This window comes from Ambystoma mexicanum, chromosome 9 (assembly GCF_040938575.1).
Source record: "Ambystoma mexicanum isolate Mex_15411 chromosome 9, UKY_AmexF1_1, whole genome shotgun sequence".
Taxonomy (NCBI): Eukaryota; Metazoa; Chordata; class Amphibia; order Caudata; family Ambystomatidae; genus Ambystoma; species Ambystoma mexicanum.
Window position 1 is genome coordinate 889346075 of NC_090931.1, and position 11156 is coordinate 889357230.

General features: G+C 43.3%; 1 protein-coding gene across 3 annotated transcripts in view; it reads left to right on the forward strand.

Annotated features, from left to right (window-relative positions):
* USP40 (ubiquitin specific peptidase 40) overlaps positions 1–10859 on the forward strand; it is a 2045603-nt gene extending 2034744 nt beyond the window's left edge. For all 3 annotated transcript variants that reach the window (XM_069616007.1, XM_069616008.1, XM_069616009.1), the window contains one exon: positions 8360–10859. In XM_069616007.1, coding sequence (XP_069472108.1) covers positions 8360–8471 — 112 coding nt within the window. In that variant the 3' untranslated portion in view covers positions 8472–10859. The remainder of the gene's footprint in view (positions 1–8359) is intronic.
* Positions 10860–11156: the final 297 nt, after the last annotated feature.

The window sequence follows — 11156 nt, forward strand, 5'->3', positions numbered from 1 at the left end:
AGGCCAGACCTGTGGCAAGAGGGTGAAATCAGGTGTCGTGGGGAGAGTACAAGGGGAGGGGGGCGAAGCAAAGAATCCTCTACTGATAAAACCCAGTAGTTGGGCAGGGTGCTAGCTCCACCTTAAATTACCCATGGAGTGGAGGTCGAGTGAATACCACGAGATATAGTGTGTAGAACACTATTCCCCTTCAGAACTCAGTACATGGAGAAAGCCAGGATGAATGAGGACGACACCCCAGCACTGAATAACTGAAGTGCACAAGAGGCCCTGAAGCAAGAGAAACCTGGGGTACTGGGTGCACTCTCCCTAGTATTTGTAACAAGAGTCATTTTTTACTTTTTGTTATACCTTAGGGTTGGACTTTTCAGACAGTGTCGTGATGCAATATGTGAGGATGGATTAGTCTGTACTTTGCTTGATTTTTAATCATAAAATGATGCTGGGAATTGCGTTTCTGAAAGTGGGATCTGCCAATCAGACGCTACCTTTATGATGCCCTATGCCACAACGCAAAGTGCTCGCGTGTCTGCTGTGACTGTCTACTTACATTCCCCAGCAGCTGCAAAGGCAGCAGGGCAAGTTCTCAGGTCAAGTGTGCATTCCTGGGCACAGCTGGTGATACCCCCTTGTGCAGAATATAATTGTGTACCACCAGAAGTCTGTGACTGTTTATAAAAACTAAATATAAGCCAAGCCTGGTTTTGATTTTGACATGATGACTACTGGGATTGCAGTATCGTACAGCCACAAACAATTAATATAATTCTATTGTCAGCTTGGTGGACAGTAACCCATTCATTACAGGGCTAATGTGTAGTAAGATGGCTGGGATGGCAGTACCCAATACAGCCATGTGGGTCCCACTCGGGAAGCCCACTCTTGTTGAAGAGTTGACACATTCTGCAGGAAATAGAATGATTTCCTGGGGGTTCAGCTGGGCCAAGTATTTCAAAGACAGAACTGTCACTACAATGGCCACCTCTCACCTAGGTCCTGAATATTTGAGTCCTTTTGATGTAGGCGAATAGAGGAAAGGGCAGAGTTATAGTACCCCAGGAGAGCGCTTCAGTCCACAAAGGAGTCCCACCATCTTGGATATTGCTAGGGCACCCCACCTATGTCTGCCTCCCCGCTTTCTGCATATCTGCACTTTTGGTATGACATCAGAAGGCAAAGGACACTTATTAGAGGAGCCTGGATTGGACCTGTACTTTGTACGTGCCAGTTTTGCTGTTGCACTTTGTTTCTTTAAATGGGGGTGGGGCAAACAACCCCTTAGTTGATTCACCTTTGGACAATTTTTGAAGAAGTATTCACCCAGAAATCTGAGTACAGTCTGCTCCAACAACCTCTGCCATACAGGTGAAGACGGAGCTCCAAGGAAGAGACATGCTCTTGCTCCTACTCGCCCCAAGAGAACATATTTGGAGGTGACCACTGTGGACCTCTGCCTATCTGCTGTCTGAACACTGGAACCAAGATCTGGCTCAATGGAAGGGGAAGGATGCCAACAGATGTTCTCCGGTGACCTTCCTGGCGCAGAAGTTGAGAATCACCTTTTTGGGTCTATCAGCAACGTAGGAGCCCAAAGCATGTCTCCTGTCTAGAGACGCTTTTGGAGCAGGCTTGATCGTGCTCAACTCACTTCGAGCACATGCAGGATTTATGGTGTAGCCTTTGGCACTCTAAGACCTTCGATCCACTTACCTGCTTTTCAAGCTGTCTCAATGCAGATTTGACCCTTTAAAGCCGTGCCTCGACCGCTGCCTCGACTCCATGAAAGCAGCAGACTCAGCATGTATAAACTGCCGAGTCATCCAATGGAAGCATCATTGTAACCTGATTTGAATGTCGATTTGACCCAGCAGAAGCATCATCTCACTGCCAACTCAACCGCCAAGTAGATCCACTGCAATCCAGCTCAAATGTCACGTTGATCCACTGGGAGCCCACACCTCGAACTTTCTCAATGCTTTTAAGTCCCAAGGACAAAAAACTTAAAGGTATTTGAAGTGGTTGTGCCCTCCACCCTCGCCTGCCTTAAAGGACCCTAGTGACTTGTATGTCCCCCGTCTCTACCTTTTTAAAGACTTCTTTGACAATTGCTGCTAGAATTGTTGCCTTAGCAGCCCTGTCTACAAACCAAGGCTACATCTTTATTCTAAAAGCCTTTTCTCTGTGTTTTCTGTTAGAGGTTTGGGTCCTGAGTGTTCATCAGTTGTATGCCTTTTTGTTAGAGCTGCACAAACCCTCATGCTGAAAAGGTACTGTTTTTTAAAACCCCATCTGTATGTTAAGGTGAAAGTCCAAAGCTGTGGCTCTAGCATAAACCCTGTGAAATGTTTGATTTCATAGGCCACTTTCCATTAGTGTTTTGTAATCGAAGGACCAGGCATGCAAATCTATCTTGTGCCCCAGAGAGACTCTAAATCTCTTAGAAAGGCAGGCTTCAAAGACAACCTCGGTTTTTCTGAGCATTTAATCTTGCTCAGTAAGCACTGAGGCGACGGTGGCAGAGATACTAACCTAAGAGTTGCTATGATTTGCAATTCTCTTGCAATGCGAAACAGTGTCCCCTGGCACAGAACCCCTAGGTAGCACTGCATTTGAAATCATGAATCATTCATTATTTATTATTATTATTATTATTATTATTATTCCACAAATAAACTAGGTTTTCTTGAGTGAAAGGATAAGGATCAGTTTGTGTTATGTTCTTGACTACAACTTGCTTAGGAATCCTGGGGCAGGGCCAGCCAAGGCCACATTTGGCCGATGTGTGAATAAGATGTTTGGATTTTAAGGCAGTTTTCGCGTCCTGCATTTTTAGCCAGGAAGAAGCCTGATAATGTTTGAAAATTGTAACTTCCCAAAGAATTGGTGGCTACCTTAAGTTTGGAAGGATGCATGTTTGTTGTTGTTGGATCCCAATATTCCTATATGTATTTTTGTATTTGTGTTTATTTGCATTTATTAAGTGCTGTTGCCAAAATGCTATTAGATCATCAAACGCTACAAAGTGATGTATAATATAACAAAATAATGAACCGCAAAATGTAATCAAGAAGAGGTAGAAAGAGAAAGAAAATGGTCCTTGACAAGAGTTTGGAAAATTGCCAAAGAAGTGGCAGAGCTAATGTGCAATAGTAGATTGTTCCACTGTTTAGGAACTAACAAGGAGAATGCTTGCAAACTGGAATGGGCACATGGCAGCTGAGATGCAGACACAGGAAATAGAGAGGCAGAGCGAAGAGATCGCGGAGGAGTATACAAGTAAACAAGGGAAGATAAATAAAGAGGAGCAAGGCCATATCAAAATGTATAAACAAGAAATGAAACGGGATACGATAACAAAATGTCAACCAGCGGAGCAAAATGAAAGCGGATGAGATTGAAGAAAAGGGTGGGAGACGGAAGTGCTTAGAAATAGATTCAAGAGGAATTAAAGCATGCACTGGAAGACCTACCAAGCGTGCAGAGCAGTAATCTAAGTGAGCAAAAACTAGAAAAGTGATACAATTTATTTGTACCATCGAATATTAATTTTGAAAATAAATGACACAAAGCAAGAGGATTTAAGTAGACCCGAAATATGAGAGTGAAAGGAAAGATTGGACTAAAAAATGACACCAAGATTTCTAGCAGATGAAGAAAAAGGAAGATAGAAAGGCGGGAAAAAGATTAGTATAGGCAGAGCAATGACCAACGAAGAAGATGATATGAAAGGGAAACCTGTATCTACATCATGTCAATTGCTGGTACGGGCAATGAAGCACGAGAGCCAACCCCAAAAACAAAGATGAGCCTGATGAAGCTCTGCTTTAGCGTCCTCCCAATATCAAAATCTGATTGTGAAACACTGCTGGAATCTGTGGATTCCAGCCTCCTCATAACCGGATAGAACTATCAAGTCGGGGCTCATTCCTGCTAACCCGGCTCGCACAGCAGGGCTACAAGCCTTCAAGTGTTGACGCCTTTTTGTTCCAGAAGATGCCCTTGTCTTGAAGAGTTGCAAGCACTGGACAACTGGGAACTGATAACTTCTAGATCAACAAGAGAGCAAGCCTCTTACTAGTTTGTACCTGAAGGTAATCGCATGTAAAAATCTACACAATTGTACAGACTGAAAATATTATTGTAATAGAAAAGATATTGAAACTAAAATGTTTATTTTAGATTGCACACATTTAATTTTCACCATGAAATTACAAATAATCCTCTATTCATTACTTTTACATTTTTAGGGGACAATAAATGTGCGCAAAAAGGGTTAGGTGCCATGCCTAAACATCAATTTCCTAGATGCCCAATGATCATTGACATGCTTGTTTCAACCCACAAGATGTTAGAATATAAATGTCTTCAGAATCAAATTCCTCTGATGGAATATTGTTAATTCCAAAAATCATTCTGATGCCTGCAAAACAAATAAATACCAGGTTTCTTGATAACTGCACAATTATTTTTACTACTTCAACTACACGTATATGTATTTCTTGCTGCCAATCACAGTACTCACAGCTGTCCTCCTAATATGTTCCAAGGTTTTCATAATCTGGAATTCATTTAGATCTGTTAATGACACAACAATGTTTCTTCTCAACCAATTTCTTCACAGTAGAATCTATTACAAATGGGGGAAATACCAAAGGGAAATACCAAAATTAATGTATGTCCAAAAATATTTTTCAATGAATTGCATTGTCCCTCACACTCCCCATCCTGATGGATATCCCATCCAGCATCAGCTGCTTCAATAATTTCGACAGGGGGCATCTTACGGCTCGGCGTTGTCTCTCGAACTCTGTATGCCTTGACTCTGCCACTGGTCAACTCTGGACGTGATGTCAATAGTACATATACATCATTGCAACACCCATTTAACACAGTTCCTTTTTCCCCTCGTGCTGAGCACGCTGTCTTTGAACATAGTTCTCAGGTTTTTCATCAGAATAATTGTTTTCGAAGCTGACATGGCGGACCCCAAGCCATCTGGTTTTAAGCGCTGAAAGGACTTCAGTTCTTAAATGTCTATCACGGAACCGCACAACATTTCTGTGTTGTGCCTCAGGCTGGAACATGACATTGAGCAGTGCGGATCATGTCAGCACATGAATCCGAAGGTGCTCAGGGAACGCTCAGAGAAGTTGGAGCTAGGGAGGCCACCCCCCTCTAAATCCCCAGCCTGAATGGTTGCCAAATCTTTGGGTGCCAACCAGCAAGGGCCTACACCTGCGAAGGAAGGCCCTACCTCAACAAACTAGGTGGTGTGGTGTCCTTGCCGGTGCAGAGAATCATTGCAACTGTGGTTCTGTGCTCTGGAGAACAGTCCCTCTGATTGCGGCTAAACTGAACCGACAAGAGGATGTCAAAGCGGATGCCTTGAGCAGACAGACCTCAGCCTCCACGAGTGGGATCTCTGCCAGTTCTGGAGGAGATCTTCTACTTTTGTGGGACTTCTCGAATGGACCTCTTTGCTTCCACTGTCAACCGGAAGTGCGCGTTGTTCGGCTCCAGGGAGTTTCTTCATCAGGGAGCTCTGGGTTGGGGTAATGATGGCCTAGTCGACTTTCAACGTCCTTTATGTTCCCACTTATCCCTGTCATTCCACTGCTTCTTAGAAGGTTTCACCTGTTCGGAACCATGATGATCCTGATCACTCCATACTGTGCCCGGGCGAACGTGGTATCCAATGTTGCTGGACATGTCCATCTGCCCTCACTGGCACCTTCCCAGGAGAGTCGATTTGCTCTACCAATCGGAGGGGTGCGGGTCCTCTGCCTGAACCTCAGTAGCCTGAATCTTCATGCTAGTCTACTGCAAGGCTGAGGTACAAGGAGTGGGACTTATCAGACAACATCCTTGATGTACTCCTTTTAGCTTGTAGGCCTGCTACGATGTCCATTTATGCCTGCAAGTGGTATACATTTTTGGTTTGGTGCCATGAGAGGGATCTGGATTCCTTATCCGGTTCTCTATTCTATGTGTTACATTTTCTGCTTTCCTTGGCCAAAGTGGGCCTGCAGATTGGCACTGTAAAAGTGACTTTGCTGCTATATCGGTTTTCAAGAGTTCCCCCAGAACAGAGCTCGTTCTTCGCAATCCCCACTGTTATGCAGTTCTTGAGGGGTTTGTGTCGCCAGTTTCTTCCCTGCCAGTTTTGGTTCCAGCGTGGGATTAGAATTTAACATTTCTTATGGGCATTCTGTTTGAGCCCCTTCATTCCTGTTTCAATAGGTCACTCCATAAGGTGATTTTTCTGGTTGCCATCACTTCCGCGAGATGGGTGACTGAGCTGCAGGCATTGTCTGTTTTACCTTCCTATTTGTGTTTTTCCAAAGAGAAGGTGCGGTTGAGAGTGAGACCCTCCTTTCTGCTAAAGGTGGTCTCGGATTTCCATCTCTGTCAGAAGATCCATCTTCCTATGTTTTTTCTTCTGCCTCACCCTTCCATCAGCTGGACCCGTAACAGGCCCTTAAGTTCTACGTCTCTTGTACTATAGAGGCTAGGAAAGATAGCTTTTCGTTCGTTACGCTGGTGCTCGTGCTGGCAGGACTGTGACCAAACCGACCCAATCCAGATGGATCATGGATCATTCTCTGCATCTCCGAATGCTACGATTTGGCTGGGTAAGATGTGCCTGAGGGCCTCGGAGCTAAGTCTACCAGGGTAGTGGCAACCACCTCTGCTCTGCAGAGGTGAGTTGAGTCCCTGTCCTGGACATTTGCTCAGAGGCAACCTTGGTGTCTTTGCACACGTTTGCTAAGCACTACTGCTTGGATTACCTTGCTGGTCAGGATGCCCGTTTTAGTAGGGCAGTCCTCCAGAGTTTTCTGGTGTAGGTGGTGTCCTTGCTTCCTCCCTCCTCCAGATAACATACTGCTTTTGGAGTCTATCATAGATGAGGACTCCGTGGGAGTAAAGAATCCTTTAAAAGAACAAATTACTTGCATCTCTGTAATGTTCTTTCTGATGGATTTTCCTCCCACGGATTTCTCATCACCCTTCCTACCTGCCCCTCCTTGCAGAAAGCTAGAATACCATTGGTTCAACGGTCCCACAGCTTCAGCATGATAGGCGAGATAGCTTGGAACCGAGGTTACGTAGCGCGGCTAAATATACTAACCCCAAACATCATGTCTGACGCAGGGCGCATAGAGGCATCTGGCAGAGCCACGATGCGCACCCTGTTGCGGCAGGAACGTTTCCTGAGAACAGCTACACTGGGATAGGGATATCATAGATGAGCAATCCGTGGGAGGAGCATCCATCAGAAAGAACATTAGAGAGGTAAGTAATTTGTTCTTTAAAGGGCCCCTAAACTACTCTATTTTCTTCAGTGGGCTAGTTGCCCTGCTCTGCATCCACCCTTTGCAGACCTCTGGTCATTGAACCTGTTCCTTGATCTCTTCTTGCAAGTTCCACAAGACTGCCCAGCGCAATGGTTGCCACATTCCTAGCATCTGAGACCTGTAAGTAATACTTACCTATAGTGACACATATAAGCACAAGAAAACGGTTTACTTTGTCCATTTGGTTTCTACTAACAACATTTTCTACACTTGTGATATTTACTTACATGTAAAGATTCAATTTATCTTTGTTACGATTGTGGATCTGGGCGTTTTCTAATGTACTCAGTGGACTTTTTAATAATTAGGTAGCATTTTCTTTGCTTTTCTTAATGAAAATTAAACCATCTTTAAAGTCTTGTACAATAGCTAAAACTGTTGTAACGTGTGCCTTCTTTTTCCTACTGGTTTTAAATGTGGGGTGGGGGGTCTAGACCACTTACTGTTTTTCATAATAATTGTATAATAGTACTTTACTTGTAGATATTTCCTAATACATTACTTTGTAGTAAAGGGTATGTTTTTCAAGAAATATACTGTGCTGAATTAGCTAAATTGTGAGCTTAAATGTACCTTCTACAAGTCATCTCCCTTACTAAGAGTGAAGCCAGACTGCTCTGCCAAATTAACCAGTTTTGAGCGTTGGGACTAGCTTGTTTGGAACCCTGTCCACATACGTAGGTTGGTGTTTTTAAAACCCTTACCACCCTTACCAGAGGACATAAGAAAGATATCCTGATTAGAGTTTGGAGGCAGCTAGGAGGGGGAGGGATGATCTACAAGGTCAAAGGCAGCAGATAGAGTAGAATGGGGATGGAGGAGAGCTGCAGGTGGTGAGCATTGGTAGCAAGTTAGAGACGTGAGCTAAAGCAGTTTCTGCTGTATGTTCTGAGAACACAGATTGGGTGGGGTAATAAGGGGAAATGTGTGTTTCCTTGTCTGTCTAGATTTTGAGATTCAAAGTAAACTCATAGATCTGACTTGTTAACCTGTTTCTTTCCCAGCCAACAAAATGATCAGGCTCAGAAAGGTGATGGCTCCTCAAATGGAAAGAAGCAAGCCAGGATTCGGAAACCAGAGGTGGCACTTTCCATCAATGTAGGGGTGTTTCGATAGCATTCAGCCTATGGTGTGCTAAACCAACATGTGCATGTCAGATGAAAGAGGGGGGAACATCTCGCATGCATCAACAACGTGAGTGGGTATTATGTCAGTCCAAGCATCCCCAAACGTGCCTACCTCAACACAAGAAGAATGCTGGCAGAACCTCTGTATGTCATCCCTCTCAAGGACATTAATGCTTGTGTCAACTCAGGCACTTAAATTGCGAGCACAGGGACGCGAACGGACAGATGTCCTCTGCATTTTTTTTTTGTAAAATGTAATCTTATTTTTTATTTTTACAGATTATCATGACACGTGTATACAATCCAATGATGTTTTTGGGAACATACCGCTGGATAATTGCCCAAAATATCCCTTCTAAAGCAAAATTTAAGTTCTCTCCTTATAATGAAATTTTCCAGGTTTGGTTACCCAGTGCCACTGACCTTTGTGCTGATCTCTGAGCCTCCAGAATATGTGCCTGGGGTTCATTTCTTATCATGAGAAAGAAGGGGGAGATGGGCATTCCATGATGGTTTTCATTGAAGTCATGCACTACCTACTGCCAGGAAACTTTAATTTTCGAACCCTATTTGTATATTCATAATGCACTGCATGCTTGTTTATTGTCCCTATCCTTTGGCCATGGAATGGGAACGTTTCATAGAATTTAAAAAAATCTGGAAAAAAGTTATATCATGTCTATTGCTGAAAACATGGAGGATTCCATTTACACCTGTAAACTTTCAAGGCATTCCATTCGCATTTGTATGCATTTATTTGATCCTACCCCCTCTTCTTCTGTAAACATGAGTTATTACTGACTACACCACCAAACATAAGTGATCCTTGTTTTACATATGTTAACATTTGAAAATAAAATTGGACAAGTGTGAACATATGGGGGAATCACACTTCTGTAAACACAAATTTGATCCCATATTAATCTGTAAATGAAGGATTGAGACCCCTTTACCCATGTAAGTGTGAGGGGGGGTCCCTTTGCTTTTGGAAACCCAAGAGGTGTTACCCCCTTTAATCTTAGTAGCTAATGATGGGTTCACTTACGTGCATGTAAATGTAACAAGGAACACACGTTATTAATGTAAACATGAGGAAGTCCCTGCAAAATATCCAAGAATCCTCCTTGAGACATATAGACATCGATTGGTAACACATACGCATAATGGGTGCAATCCAGGTCAGTAAAAATGAGTTTCCACGCTCTATCTAACATTGAAGGGTCGAACTTCACAGCTGCATATATATTATAGTTTATGTGAGCCCCTTCAATTATATGGGGGAACCCCTTGCACATCTTTAAATCTATGCAGGCATTCATGCTTTTCATTATTATTTACATGTGTAAATGCATGCATGAATCTGCCACACCTAAATGCAGAGGTGCTACTCGTGTTCTACATATGTTTTCATAGTGCCTATAGAAATGGTTCTTCACTTAACTGCATTATTGTACCCTGCAATGTTTATTTACAGAAGCACTACTACCCCTCAATGTGTCCTGGGACAAGTTCCAACGTTTCATGTCTTTGGTGAAGGATTTTTTGTTGGACTCTTTTCAGAGTGGTTGAGTGGTTCTTCAGTTTCCACCATTTCCGCAAGAATTGTCCTCCTGCTCACGCACAGTCTCCTGGGAAGTTGTCTTCGGTTCCTGTGTTGCCTCCTGGGAGCATTTCCTTCTATTTCATTAGAAATGTATATCTGTTCCTTTTGTGTCTCCAGGTGAAGTACATTTTCTGGGATCTTCTGGGAATTGGGAATCAGTTTCTGCTGTGTGTTCTTGACAGGGTTTTGTGGTTCCCTCTCTGCCTTCTGTGTTAGTTGCCTTGTTAATTGTCTCCTGGGTAGGGGTTTGTGTCCATCTCTGTGTACATCACTTCATTGGTTGTCTCTTGGAAAGTTTTGTTGCCTCCTTGTCGTGAAGCGATCATCGGTTTCCTGAGCCTCTCGTTGGAAAAGATCTTCAGTTCTCTGTGTCCCAGAAAGTGCTCGGCTGCACCTTCTGTGGCTCCTGCAGAGACTTCTTCGGCTACCTCTGTTTCTCAAACAACGTTTTTCAGCTCACTCCCTTTCTGCTAGGAAGAGTATTTCAGCCCTCCTTGTGTCTCCTGGAGGACCCCTATCCTCTCACTCTGGATCGCTTGGAATGAGTTTATTACCCATCTAGTCTCCTCTGACAGACTTCTTTCAGTGCCTTAACACCCTAATTGGTGTTTCAAGTTCTGCCAAGTGTTGAATCTATACTCTTGAGACCAGCTTTGTACAAAATACTGCACTGTAAAATTTAACAAATCGCAACGGTTGATGGGCTTTTGGCCTGAAATCTGTCACAGATCGTGGCGCTCTTGCTCTACATCCAATAAAGGTTTCTCTGGTCCATATCTGCGTCGTCTTTTTTTTTTCTTTTTTGGGCATGATGCTTTGCTCATGCGTGTTACTGTCAGAGGCTGAAGTGTCCTATGTCAGCTTACTGTTTAATACTGTACAGACATGAAACCACAGATGTTGAGGATGTTGTGGTTTAGGATGGGTATGGGCGCCTTACAAATATTCAATAAATAAAATAAATACATATTAGAGAAAAATGCATTGTCGTGTTGAAGGAAAGCATTGAGCTGAAAATTGAGTACATTTGATTTTTAAACCGGAAATAAAAATCCACTCTACTGAATCATC